Consider the following 15297-nt stretch of genomic DNA (forward strand, 5'->3'; position numbering starts at 1 on the left):
CCAAAATGCATCCAGCTGTCTTCATTTCTGTCAAAGAGCCTGTAAAATATCTTAAAGGCTCTAAAATAAAGACACACACACCCTCCCCTATTATTTTAAATGACATTGTGATTTTTAAGCCAATTTCATAACTTCTAAGGCTCAAATCTCTATATAAATAGCCCCCCACACCCTCCTTATCATATCCATCCATATTATTACATGCAGACACACCTAGATACTAACATTACTTGGTCTAACTTAAAAGCCATGCAACACAAACGGAGAATTTATTTGGGCAATTACAGAATTCCCTCCCTTTCCAAACAAAAGCACATCCCTGTACACAGTGCGAGAAGGCTGAGGCTACACATGGTGTGGATTGAAAAGCTATTTAAACCAGCTCTAGAACCGTTTTATTGTTTAACCTGATGCCAAACGACACAGAGCGACAGATAGTCAAAAGAGGAAAAAACAAGAGTTTACTGATGAAGCAAATTCTTCCCTTTTTAATGCGTGTCTAAATTAAAGATTCAGAGTGCAAATCCAACAAGTTTGCGAACCTTGTTTTATAAATTGCAAAGGAAATAAATCAAAGTTGATGTGGCACACAAGTGGATAATTCTAACATAATTAAGACACGGACTCTTGTCCCGTCAGCTCAAGCCCAGGCAAACACATTTTTGGCATAGTAGACACTGGAGGGTGAGTGGGACTCAAGTGCTGATGAAGGAGCAGATGGTAATTAGCAAAAGTGGTTAGCTCATAAGCATGTTTACTTTGAAACTAAAATAATGCAAGTATTTTAGCTTGTGGGGAGGACATTTTCCTATTTTTTTCTAGTCAGCAGAAAACCAGGATGAGCAAGCAAGATCTTTCCTACAATTTCAATACTACAAATTAAAATCAAAGGTTTCTAAATGAAAATTTTGTATTTTTTTCTCAAACAAGAATGACAGAAAAGCTTGTCTCTTAATGGAAAGGGTCATAATTACATTTCTGCTTTTCCAAATTCAAAATTACTCAGCTCTAAAAGCCAACAGCAAATGACACATCAAAGCAGGCTTGCTAAGCCAAGGAACTTTATTCCTCTGAACAAAAGCAGTGCTGCCCAAAAAGGCCACTAGTGAAGTCTTACAGGTGTTTTAGCAAAACCTGAAAGAACAAAAAAATTACGTCAAAGCAGAGGTGTTTTACTAAATTTTAAGTGCTTGTTTGTTCTGAAAAAAGCAAGAGAGATGTTTCAGGTTAGTTAGACTCTTAGAGTGATCTGTTTAGACTAATCGGTAACCAGTTATGGCAATAGAACACATCTGTCCTAAGGAAATTTTGCAGAAATGTACCACTATGACAGCATCTTGTTTTCCTAACACAGAGATGCAAGTAGAGAAAAAGCTTTGTGTGACAACCCAAATCCATACTACCTTTTGCTCCCATTTTACCTTGAAAGCATTTGGATGATCTAAAAAACAATATGACTATGTAAATGCTTTTATATGTTTTTATACACAGACACACACACATATATACAGAGAGATACAAAAATAAATGAATTTAAGCAGAAAAGGCGGTACAGCCTGAGCAATAAAATCCCATTTATCTCAATAGCTGGAAGCTAGCACTGTACTGAGTCTTCTGTGCAATTTGTCTCTATAATAGCTTCTTTCCTCTTTCTCCGATGTGCAGCCAAAAGTCTAGAAAGTATTAGAACTCAATATAAAATTGTAAAAACCAAAACTACCCTCTTTTACAACAGCAAGGTTTGTATATTTAACCCTGAGCACCAAGGGGGGAAAATATTCATCTGTAGGGAAGGTAGGTAAAAGAGAGAAAACCCAAATAAATTAGTGCAACAAGGTAATTATGTAACAATAAATGCATTACGTTAATTGCCAAAACAGGAAAACCCATTTTGGACAAGTTCATCTGACTGCTTCAAGACAAACCATGCAACGCTAAAAACGTCAGCATTTGTCTGATTCCCAGCCACCTCGGCCACATCCTGACTCTCTCTCCCAACTAAAGACTGAAAACCTGCATTTCCCGTGCACACCATGCATTTCTTCCTTCCCAGCTTAGCTATGCGGGCGAGCCAACGCATTACTTACACTATGCATCCACAGCTCCTTAGTCCTAAAGCACTGCAGGAAGGGTCGCAAGGAATTTATTCCTAAAGATGAACCATGCAAGAACTATTTAGTTCTCCCCAACAATTTAAAGAAAACATATCTAATTGCAAAACTGCTACAGTTACTACTTTCTGTGTCACTTAACCTTAATGGTGTTTATTGCCCTGCCCCTAATATAAAACCAGAGCATTTCACAAACGATTTCCCTACTTTTACTGGAACACACACACAGAAGAGATGTGTTCCCACTCTCCACCCTAAAGGTCGAGAAAAAGAGAGAAAAATATGTAAGTGAAAGCTTGAGATAAAGTATCTGAGTACCTAACCCTAGTCTTGCATTAACCCCTGCAGCCCCTGCAAGTTCCACTGTAGGCATATTTTTTTTTCCAACTGTAAACTCAGAAAAACATTTACAATAGTTGTCTCATCTCAGTGAGTCCCCTCCCACAGTAGGCAGCTTCAGGATCTCATAAATATAGCTCTGGAGCAGTGCCTAGTTTTCTGCTCGTAGCTTGAACGAGTATGAATTCAGCATTCAACTAGATTCTCTTATGCAAAACCCCATCAGTAAGTTTCTGCTCCATGTACTGCCATAGATCCTTTTCCATGCCATTGAGACTTCCCCATACAGAAGCCAGTTCATTCTTCTGCTTACCAACAGTCGCCTCAGCAAGTTACACCAGCGTTTCAAAATCCTGATAGTACTCAGCTCGTGGTAAATTGCTACTGTTCACTGCTGCCACGAAATATAGCAATTCAGCATGCTGTAGATAGTGTTTTGGGATCTTAAGTCACTGTCTAAGGGCAGCAATTTGGTTTCTTTTCAACTGTGGCAAGGTAAAACCCATTCACATTTAAGATCCTTGGAATGAGTCCTCTCACAAATTCCTACATCAGCTTCCACGACAAAGTTTCCATAACACCCAGAACGGAATTTGAAGAACATAACTAACGAATTAAAATGGACTGTCTCCAAAATTACTGTTATGGATAACTGAGTAAGATCCAGAGGCATCAATTATGGCCACAACTGCTACTTTCCACAGCCCTCAGTCCCAGTTCTGCTGTTGTTTACTCAACAGTAAATCAAAAGCAGCCCCTTGGAAGTCAGAAGTCCAAACTGGTGGAAGAAAACAACTAACATTCCAGGCTACGAAGGGCCAATAGTGACCTACCAAAAATTCAGGAGGAAAAAAAAGTATATGCCAGAGTAGGAAGGTCACTCCCCTTCTTCCTCCCTACTATTGCTTATCTTACATGACCTCTATCACTGATGAGTCTGACACCACTTACAGCTACAAGAAATTTAGGACTTTGTAGAAGCAAGTTGAGTTGCCAGCAAGTAGATAAATCTTGTTGGCACTCAGACTGTTATAAATGTGTTTATTCTAGAGAAAAGATAACCGCAGTTTTATTGCCAGTGTAATAATCTGCACTAGATGATGATGTTGTTGAGGCCCCAACCCTGGAGGTGTTCAAGGCCAGGCTGGACATGGCCTTGGGCAACCTTGTCTAGTGGGAGGTGTCCCTGCCACGGCAGGGAGGGTAGAACTCGACGATCTTTAAGGTCCTTTCCAACCTAAACCATTCTATGATTCTATGACCAGACACAGCAGCGATACGGGCACAGGATCTCAACTACCAGGCATCTCAGCAGCCTCAGGCACTTGGTAAGTAAGATCTGAAGGCAGGCTAAGAAGAATCACAGACAGGATGACATGGCAGAGCCAAGGCATTATGCACTCCCTTGTGTAATTAAAGGTGAGAATCACTGTGAACTTCAATCCCGGACACTAATTTTGCTCAAAGAGAAAATATCTCGGGAATCTCTCGCTAAAAGCAGCGCGGTCGAGGAAAGTGCTCCTTGCCCTCACCTACGAAGCCAGTTAGTCCCAAGCCAGCCAGACTGTGCTGAACAGCGAGTGCCCCAGCAGCCATCCACAGGGCCACTGTCCAACAGCAACATTTCTGCTCCTTCACAAAAGACGCATTTGTCTCCACAATTAAAGAAAACGTATGGTATAGCTTCTCTGCCTGAATTCTTCCAAACCAGAGAAAACACACAGGAATTAAGTAAGAAAAAACTAAGATATAAGACTGATATAAACCTTCAAGCAGACATACAGGATCCATTTCAGCTTGAAAGACGTCAAGAGCACAAGCATCAAAGATCTGGGATTCATAAGTGCACCTGAATGACTGACTGTTTCTCTGCTTCTTGCCAATTAAGCACTGCCAGACAGGCAATGGTGGCACCTCCTCTCTCCCCTAGTCCACCTGTAATAATTTCCCAGTTCTGGTGCTGTGTGCGTACCCTGCTTTTGGCCAGCTCTGAGATACTGGAGCAGGTGGGGAATGGTTAGGAGAGGGACTGAAACTAACTGGGAATTAGATCAAATGACAGATGTTAGGAAGCTAAATTAAACATTTTTTTCCTTGAGACCAAAACTTAAATACCGAATCATAACAAGCCAGTTGCTACTTCTGAAGAAAGCAAAATCTCATTGTTCTTAAACTACTTAATAACAAACTGACTTAAACCAGAAGTACCAGAAAACCAGCAAGATTCATATGTTTCTCACTAAAGCAAACTTTCTTCAGTATCTTCCTTTGCCTAGAAGACAGGAGACTCGACTTATACTGGTTCAAAATACCAGATTACGAAGCAAAAGATAAAAGCAAATACTCAAAGACAGAAATCTTTTATTAGCTTAAGAAATACATATAAGCATGCAGCACAGTCTTTCCCTCGATGCTTACAAACTTAACCAGAGGCAGCCACGTGGGCTTTTTTTTTTTTTAAGCAAATCTGTGTTCACAAGACTAACTGCAGCATAACATATTGCTTTGTTATAGCTACGTATGGTGCTTGCACCATGACCTCATCTACCAATGGTCTGCCTGGTCTTGAAATAACAGAAATCAATTAGTTCTATATGCTATGCCACCACTGACCAACACACAAATACCAACAAACTAAATTAAAAATAGAGTCACACTGGGTCCCTTTTTCGTAAGCAATCCAGCTTGTGTTACCCCAAACAATTCATTTGTTTTAACTAGATTTATGATGAAGAGACAGCGATTAACTGAAAATAATGCAGAAGGAGCAGGTAAGAGCAGCCTGGAGACTGCTCCTCAGACCCCACCGTGCCAGTCATCCAAATGACTTTACTGGGAACGCAGAGCTGCTGCAGGAGTGAGCCAAGGGTTCACCTGCCTGGGTCAGCGAGTGGGATGCAGCAACTGCCTGCAACCAGAGTGAGGAAGGGAAGCTTCTCCAGCAACTCAATGGCTACTTCAGGCTGCCTGAAGAGTATTTTCAACTCCTCAACTATTTTCAACTGTTCAATTACGATCAAGCGTTTTAAATGCTTTTTCACAAGGTCTTCACCCAGGAGAAGCAGCCACGTAGCACAATTTGCTGTGCTCTTTCAGCCAACGTAAAATACTTCACTTCCCTTTTAGGAAAGGAAGGAGGAAGTCTAAGGGACACATATTTTGTAATTAAAATGGATTCTTTGATGTTTTGTTGAAGAATTGAAGTTCGAGACAGAAAAGTGCACACTCGGCCAGACCAGCAAGCCCAGCTCATCTGATGTTCAGCCACAGCCGGAGGTAGCACAGCCACCATTGTGGCCCTGCTGCTTAGGGGCACGTCTTGCCTACCGCCACAGGAGCCTCATGGTGATCCCTCACAGGCCAGCATTGGTTAATGGATATGTAAAGGGCTCCTGTGTACGTACATACTCCAACCCCATCATCAGCAAGGCCTCCTGGGCTCAAACCAGAGCGTGGCCCCAGGTTCCGTGCTTCCTTTGCTGGCAGTGACAACAGCAGTTCGTTAGCTCTCTGACAATTAGGAAGAAACCTAGCTGGTGACGAGGACAAAGACAGCAGCACGGAAAAGCCCGACAACTGATTTTATGGACAACTTTCCCTTTTCCATAACAGCTTTTCAGATTATCCACAGCACAGCTCCACTCAGAGCCACCCCTACTGCCAATATGAAGAAATTTGGGCAACAGAAAGGGACAAACCTTGCAATGCTGAGAAAACATACATGCGAGTGTGCACACACAACCCTGCACAGTTTTCTTAGGACCATTTCACCCATGTCCTATGGGCCCAACCAAGCACTGAGCATGTATCTAACTGAATATACAAGCAGCCCCGGCGATTTAAGCACAGTCTGTGCTCTCGAAGGTAAGAGCATCCCTTGCCCCTTCCCTTCCCCACCTCCTCCTGCGGCCGCCGGGTCGGCACTGAGCTGGCTGAACGCCGCAGGCACGGTTTCGTGCCAGATTAAACAGAGCTGAGTCCACAGCCTGTGCTGACACTGGTGCTCCTCTGACCACAGTGACCGTGAGCTGAGCAGGGAGCTAAAAATGAATTCAACTAAATTCACCTACTGAAAAATAACCCAAACAAAAATAAACACAAATAGTTTTCAGCCCATTCATGGTGTGGTGGTGACACACGTGCCAGTATGAGCTCAAGAGGGGCTGGCAACACAGCCCTGGATCAGTTCAGTCCCCCAGCAAAGGGACCAGGTGGCCAGGGACCATGCCTGATGGTGGCAACCCAGACTTTGATCACTTTAAATCAGCTGTAAAACACCACAAAGAGCCACTAACACAGGTCACTTGAAAAACAAATAGTATGGTCTTGCTCCCAGGGAAAACAACTCCTGCAGAAGAAAGCCTCCCACTGAATTTAAACTTGTTTTCTTATTTCATCCTCGCCTTTACCTTGTGGTAGGAACCACATCCATTAGCCCACCAAGCCATCCGGCACCAACTCTCCCTGCAGCTCCCAGTCTCCACTAGGCCTTTCTTCCATCTGGAATGGCTTGCCTCCCCAGCAATCCCAACTGGAGGTATTCCCCAGCCTCCCCATTATTTCTACTCCCTTCATCATCTTGGCACAACTGTTTGTTGGACTGCACTGTGACCTGAATCAGGGAATTAAGCTGAAAAACAACTCAAGAATTAAAAAAAAAGAGGGAAAGATAAAAATCCCGCTGGATCAGATCTCTGGCCAGATCCGTGGTTTGTCAGGGAAATGCAAAAATTCATGCACCAGAAAGGTGTTGAAGCAAACAGCGAGGAGCAAGGGAGCTATGAGCATGGCTGAAAAACAGACTCATCAACCCCACCGCAGCCCAAGCTCAACGGGTAAAGAGTGGCTCACTCCTGCTTTCCTCTCCAGGCTCTTTTGGTGCTGCTTAATACACTTCGTATCAGCTTTGCTGTGGGTTAGGAGTACAGACATGGCCAGTTATTCCAGTTTGTTTAACCTAAGCAGTCAATCCCCTTCGATAGGTCAATAGCCTGTCAATGTGCAACTAACGCCCCAGTTACCCGGCAGGGCGCCTGCCCATGGGCTATCTTAACTAAGAACAAGATCGTGTAAATACCTCAGATATAAGGTTCAGAGGACTCTCCAGATATCGCCAGCTCTTCATCATTACTTGAAAAAGAAATGATTATGCTTTGTACAGCTCTAAACCAGTTAATACAGGCAGACACCACTGCGAAGAGTAAGCTCTGATGTAAAATCAACCAGCTGGAAGCCAGTGAAACGGAAGCATGTTATTTCCACACACAGCTTTAGGAAATCTATTATTTAAATATTCAGCATAATTTCTTGGGTTTGCACTTCAAAAAAACTGAAAGGGTTCAAGAAAAGCTCTCCATAAATCATCCAGTATCTGGAAACCCCATATTACAGTATGGTTCTAGAGACTTATGATTGCTCTGGAATGAGATGACCCTTATTTCTCTAAATACCAAATTGAGAAGAAAATTTCTGATACTAGACAGCTTTTTAGTATGACAGACTGGGGTATAAGAAAATGGATTTCCAATTAAACTTGACGAATTCCGGTTTAAAAACACAACATCTCTTTTTAACAATTTGGGAAATTAACAGCTGGATCAGCTTATTTAGGACATTATTTTATTAATGGAGTCAATGTCATCTGAAGTCTGTAACATGAATCTGAGGGGGTTTGCTGTTTGGTTTTGGGGTGTTTTTTGGTTGGGCTTTTTTGACACTTTAGCTCCATCAGATGTTATAAATGCAGTAAAATTCTGACACTTCTGTTATTTGGGTCAGTCTAGGTGATAACAATATTAAAAATGGAAGAGAACATTCCTATCCCCAGAGTGCCACTGAGCTTTCACACTCCTGTGAAATATTCTCAAATAATAATAATGTTAAAAGAGGGAGGACAGGATCCCTCGCCTTTGTGTATATGCAGATTGGATTAGGAGATTTTAACCAAGAACAAGCAGGCTCCTTTTCCTCTCACTCCAGCTAGCGCTTATCTTTCTGCAGGGCTTTACCTGTCAAAAGCCCAGACATTACCACATCAGAGGAAAGACGCTGGCAGGAGGGACTCCTGAAAAGTCTCCTGCGTCCAAAGGGTCCCCCACGGCTCTTGTCAGGTGCCCTGGCAGAGCGCTTACGAGAGGCAGTACATTAGACAAGGACAAGTTGGATGCCGGCTCTCACAGAGCCCAAGGACCACTTGGGAGTCCTCAGATCTCAGAGCGTGCTCCAGACGGAGGAGGAGCCTGGCTGGATCTCCATGACCCAGTTATGGACCATGTACTTCTAAGAATAACTTCCACATCAAGCGAAGAGAATTTTCTTCTCCTGTCCCCATAAACATATCCTTTACCCTCATTACATTTTTATTAAGACATCCCTCAGCATGAGTGCCAAACAAACCTTTAAGAGATTTGAATTTCTTCAGCATGCGCACAGCCAGGAGCATGCGTGTGTCTCCCTATCTCAGACAACACAGAGCAGACACAAAGAGGAACCCTCTTGATAGGATGGATGCCCGAAGAAGCACAGACCGGGGAAAAGATGGCAGAATAGCAGAAAGGAGCATGGAATGAGAGCCCCAGCTTCTATAACCACGGGATGTTCACTGAGACAAAAAAATTGCAGAGAAGCCAACGGGGGTCAAACATCCTTTCCCCTCATCCACTCATTTGATAATAACAATGTAGAAAGTTTGCATTCATAGAAGGCACAGACATATCTCATGCCCTGAAAATACAATCCTACCAGCCTTTGTTCAAAGCAGGAATCCCTACATGAATAAAATAAATCTAATAAATCTTCAAGGGGGGTGGGGGGCGGAAATAGGGCTTCTAACAAAATTTTTCAACAGACCCTCAGCTAGAGCAGCACTAGTGGGCGCAGCTATAATTACAGCAAACCTACATAATGCGTCTGAACTAGCTTAGCCCTTTCCCTGCAAGCAGGGAAGCTGCCACATCAGTAACTCCGTTGCTAGGGCAACTGCTTACTTTCCATATCAACTGCAAACTCGTTGCTATGGAGACACATATACAAGAAAAATTCCTCTCTATAGCCAAGGACCAGATGGTAGGGAAGTCAGGGAAGTCATGGGCTAACAGGCTGTACTAAATGGGACACACACTAGAGGACATTTAGATCTGTACGTTCACAATAGGATTAATCTGAATGACTGAATTCACAGGTCCAGCAGTATAAACAAAGCCAGGGAACTCCTCATCTACTCCCCATCATGTGATACTTCATACTCTGGCCAACTATTATTAAACTGCTGAGCTCAATGCAAAGAGGTTTGTACAATCAAGGGCTCAGCATTTTCCCTTCTTCAGCCCAGCTCTCTGTCTCTCGATCCCGGAGATCAGCCTCATCGCAAAGTTACATGAATAGTCACTCTGTCGGCTCGCCAGGTAAGCCTGATGGCATTGCAGCTGAAGTGAAATAGCAGCAGTGCATAAACAAATCCAGGGAGAAAAATGTCTTTTCCCAGCATTCCACACCAGACCTAAAAGCACCAGGACAGAGCAAGTCAAAAACTCAAGTGATGCAGCCTGCAAGTCTTTTTTTTTTTTTTTTTTTTTTAAACTGTTACAAGGATCTCCCATCAGGAAACCCAAGCGTTCACATGCAGGCAGAAAAAGCTGCCTACTTTAAATACGTATTTAGCCCCATGAATATAAATTAGTGGAACCCAAGATTGAGAAAACTACTATGCAGAGGGAATTCAAAAAAGAATCAAGTGTTCAGCAGAACTTTTTTTAGAAAACCGATTACTGAAAGGCTACACAAACAAACACTGGAAAGCACAACCATGAGAGGAAAAGCTTCTAGCTTTTCACAGTGTGTCAATGCACATCAACTGGCAAATGCCTGCAATTCCCAGCACTGATTAACTCCTTCCCCCCATACTGTACATGTTTCAGAGCCTATCTTGTTAGCATTTTATAACATGCCATTTCCTAAACGCTTTTTTCTTTCCCCACATAAAATCAGTAAGACGGGCAGACTCCAAACCTGCAATTTGCAGTATGTGGCTGCAAAGGAGAAGAAATGGCATGAAGCAACTCCTTATAGAGGAGAGTCCCCCACCTTACCCAGCCCCAAACCAGAGAACCCTTTAGATAGGCACCTTCCTCAGAGCAGCAGAGATGCTTGCTGCAAGGTACTCAAATCAACCCCAAGTGGATGCATGCATGCACACACACAAAGGTATTTCCAAAGCCATCAGTTGATGTTTACTGCTCTTCAAGTCCGCAATTGGCTATCAAGCACCTGATTCAGCAACTCTGATCAACCGCCAATTCTGTGCTTGGGACTCTGTCTGCCACATCCATTGGCCAGGACATGAGGGAAAAAAAAAAAAAAAAACCAGCAGGGGATTTAAACGACCTGCCTTGCTGCATTTCATGTTTGAGATTCTCAACTCATTCACCTTAATACTGGCTAGCTGCAGTTATTAGCATCTCCAGGAGATGGAAGAAATTTTTTCTCATAACCTGGGATTTTCCAGGAATGAATAAAAACCCCACCTCATTATTCATAAAGGCAAGGCCTCCCACCACACCTTGTTGTCTAGCTATGTAACCATGGCTCTAATCACGGATTCGAGACGTAGGTGACTAGTCATGCATTGTGCTCTGCCACTTCCCTGTGGAGAAGCAGCACGTCGTGGTATTGTTCATACGAGCTCAGCAGACTGCCGGATATTTGACAGATAGGCATGAAGACAAGTTCCTCATAGGAAGGAAGCTGTAATCTAAATAGTCAACTTGTAAACAGAGGAAGAGGGATAGAACAAAACACAAACGGCAACCTTAAACACATGCCTTGCCCGTTACAATATTTTGGGGGTTGTTTTTTTTTTAAACATATTGTGTGAAAGTTTCTTATGGTTTGGGACAGGATCATAAAAGTCTGGTGTGGCACTTGTTATTACAGTCTCACTTCCAAACAAGACTTTAAGACTCTGCTTTACACAAAACAAGATCCAGTTCAGGAACAGGTTTTTTAATCTCACACACAATCTTTCAGAGCAACTAATTCATAAAAATACCAACATACAGTGTGTGATCAGCAATGTGCAGACAGTGGATTCTAAGGAATAGTATTTAAAAAAAAGGAAAAAAAAAAAGAAGATAAGTTTCAATCGATTGAAAAAGGAAAGCTCCAGAGAAAAGAAAGTTAAGGAATCCAAAATGAAAAGTTGCTAGTTTAGCAGAACATATGACTCTTCCTCCAGAGCTACTTGAGCTCCTATTCCACAGCATTTAAAGTTAAATCACACACAAAATAGGGAGAACAGCACCACCAACAGAAGTCTAGTTTCAGGGTAACCAAGTTACAAGACAATCACAGCATTTACTTCCCTGAAATACAACAGTTGAGCGCTTCTATTGTTTCTACCAGGAGAAAGTGTCCACTTTCTGATCTTCAGCCAATTTTAGAGACAGACTGTCAGTGATGTGATTTTACCTGCTATTTATTTCCCTAACCTGTGAGAAGGCCTGTGAAATTAATCTGCAAGCTGATATTTTTATCAGTATACTAGTACTTTGCCAAAGATTCATCCAGACCACTGCTCCTTGAGACGGTCCCCTTTGGAAACTGATACCTGGTCCCCATCAGGCTGACACGATAGCAGGCTATGCAAAGGACTGCCTCCACTGCTCGGCTTGCTTCCCCATTCCCTCGCACACAGACTCTTCCTGCAGACGCCACTGAGGCTTCAGCAATGAAACCAGGTGACAACATAGATCCGAAAGCGCAAATGTGCTCCCCAGGCTTCTGCCACCGCACCAGTCACAGAAGCCCAGGGAGAGAATGACTGACATTTTAGTGAATGGTAACTTTCACCCCTTTGGCACCAGACCTGCCTCCTCTCTTTGAAGAGTTTCTCCAAAATCTGCTTGAAATGGAACGAAGCTCCATCACCAAAATTCAGAACTACTTCTGTTTGTTTAAAAGAAAGAAAAGTTTTTTCAGATTACAACACAGACTAGGGAAAAAGCGATGGACTCTTACATAAGGCATACCCTTTCACTATACATTTGTATAAGCCAAGAACAGCAAGCAGCCTATTTATAACATGATTACATTCATCTAGTATAGCTGGAAACCATTACCACAGCATGATAACTAAAAACAATATTTAACCACTATGCATGAAGACACCAGCTGGGGGGAAAAGAAAAAACACACACACAGAGTACTTTCTTACAGATGTCTAGACAATGAATTTAATAAAATCAGAATGAGACATGCTAAAGAAATGTTTGCTCTCTGAATTTAATGAACTATGTTACCAGGGACAGCATTGCATATTCTGCCTTTCATTGTTACAGACACATTCTGGGATTAGCAGGTGAATATTTTCAGAGGCAGACAGGTTTCCACAGTTCCAAACTTACCTGACTTCTGTCTTTGTCCACTTTCTTAAAACACTTATTCAAGGACAGATTATGTCTCACAGAATTTTTCCATCCAGTGGGTGCATTTGCAAAATAGGGAAAGTGTTCCAAGATCCAGTTGTATATATCCTTTACGGGCAGTCTTTTGGTTGGCGAGTCCTCAATGGCCATAAATATGAGGCAGCTAAAGGAATAAGGAGGTTTGCAGTTGGGGTTCTGCTTGGCATCGTAGGGCATGTCAGAGTGGGCAGGAGATGGTGGCGTGTCATCACCAATGTCCTGAACGGGGCTAACGCTCCTTAACACCGAGTCCCCAAAGCTTTTCAGCAAGTTCTTGCTTTCGTGTAACCAGTTCAAATTAGTTAGTTCTTCATCTTCCATGGCCCCTTTATCTAATCTGATGGCAGGCAAAGAGAAATCTAGGTCCTCGTCATCGTGAAGTGCCTTTGATAAATCGCTATCTTGGTAACGTTGGCTCAATCCACTAGGAACGCTAATTCCTGAGCCCTCTGGCTTCTTACTGGGAGGCATGACTGGACCCATTTAGACAGCAATTCCTGGGAGAGCAATCCAAAAGAAGGGGAGAAAGAAACAGAGAGACAAGTTAGCTCATGATACTGCGTAACATTTTGACAGCTTTTCCCTAACTGGTCACTCCATATTAAAAATGACAGACTCACATGAACACTCATCCACAACTGCTGAGTAAAATAATCTGAAGTCAGGAGAAGGGAAGAAATTTCAGTCGATGGAATAAGGTGATAATCCTGATACACCTCAGTTCTGCATGTAAATGAAGCCTCACACAGGAAATCCCAAAGACTTGTCCCTTTAATGATGAATGTCTGTATCAAATCATTGAATACTCCGATTGTATCACTTTAATAAGCATGTAAACTAAAATAAATAAATAAAATAAAAAAAATAGAGGGGCTTAAGGCCAGTTGCTTCAGATTAAGTACAGCTGTTTTGCTTTTGAGGACAATACAACAGCACCACGATTAAAATCACTCTGGCTAAAGGCTGAGGCAGACAAGCATCCAATCTGACTACAGTCACAGTTGCAACAACACTCAGAAACGACAGCAGAACTTCAAAACCAGCAAGGGTGGGAGAAGGGAGGAGGCAAAGCAAAGCACAGTAGTTTTGGGACCAGGGCCAAGACACAGGGAAACAAGCGCCAGAGGAATAGAGCACTTTAAAATGTATGTAAACAGAGAAGATTTTAACATAAGCTGAACTGTATTTCAGACATGGTAGAAAACAGAGTCAGAAAAGACCTCTGTGATGTTCAACAGTGGCCCCCGGGAGAGGTGGGACGAGCTGCAGAGGATACTGCACCAGCGGGACCCGGGGCAGGAGGGGGAGGGATACCTGTGGGCAGTAATACATTATTGGGAGGACGTAAGCCCTTCAGAAACTGGGTGAAGTTGGGCACCTGCCCAACTCAAAAGCAGCAGACAGGAGCCCAACAATTCCACTTCAGAAGCAGGAGACAGGCTCCCTTAGCTTCTCCATAAAGTAAAACTGCCAGGATCTAAGTCTGGAGATGTGAACAGACGTGAAATAAAAACTGGAAAGAGTTAATAACAGACTTAAAAATGACGAAACTTCCTGCACAAACATTGAAAAAGATCAAAATGATTCCTTGTATCTAAAAGGTATCCTCAGCAGTTCCCTGAAGTCATGCAGTCACACAGTCAATACTGTAAACGAAGGGAAAATAACCTACTGGTAACAACAGAACAAACCACCGATCTACAGGAAAAAAAAAAAAAAAGAGCAAGATAGCCATACTGGGAAATGATGGACTTCATTTTAGCTGTTACAAAACGGCAAAAGTGAAAAAGGAAAGTTCCGCGGGTCTTTCTATAAACACTTTGCACCCAAAGCAGCCTTTACTGAAAAAGAAACACACAGAACTTTTATGCCCAGAAGCTCGTTAATACACACCATCACCTGCCAGGCTCAGCGAACATGTGTGGTTTTACACAAGTATCTGGGAGAGGAAAAAATACGGAGGCAGATATAAACACTGAGAGGACAAAACTTACATAGGTCCCACTTCCCAGCGTTCAGAGCAGCCTCCAGCACAGCCAGAAGGTAAACACGAGCACCGCCGGCGTCCGGGGGCACCGGCATCACCTACCTACGCCGCACGCTCAACTTTGACTCCAAATGGAAGTTACGTCCCATGAGCTTCTAAACAGGAAAATTATATGATGGCTGACAGTAAAGTAATTTAATTGCGCTGTTGCTATGACAACATGCTGCTCTCTTTCTGTTTAATTTGCTTATTTGCCAGTATCCTCCCAAAGGGCCGTACCATACCATGCCTTATCTTTCCCCCTCCCCAGGCCGTGGTCCTCACGGGTGCCGGGGGTGACCGGGCGGCCGTGGCCCCCCCGAGCCGGGCCACCGGCGGCTGCAGGGAGGCCCGGCAGAGC

The 15297-nt window shown here is 43.1% G+C and overlaps 1 protein-coding gene across 2 annotated transcripts in view; it reads right to left on the reverse strand.

The window, feature by feature from the left end:
- The window catches only part of FOXN3 (forkhead box N3), a 144385-nt gene extending 130992 nt beyond the window's left edge, over positions 1-13393 (reverse strand). For both annotated transcript variants that reach the window (XM_009885650.1, XM_009885649.1), the window contains exon 1: positions 12851-13393. In XM_009885650.1, the coding sequence (XP_009883952.1) occupies positions 12851-13393 (543 nt within the window). The remainder of the gene's footprint in view (positions 1-12850) is intronic.
- Positions 13394-15297: the final 1904 nt, after the last annotated feature.

This window comes from Charadrius vociferus, unplaced genomic scaffold (genome assembly GCF_000708025.1).
Source record: "Charadrius vociferus isolate BGI_N301 unplaced genomic scaffold, ASM70802v2 scaffold875, whole genome shotgun sequence".
Classification (NCBI taxonomy): domain Eukaryota; kingdom Metazoa; phylum Chordata; class Aves; order Charadriiformes; family Charadriidae; genus Charadrius; species Charadrius vociferus.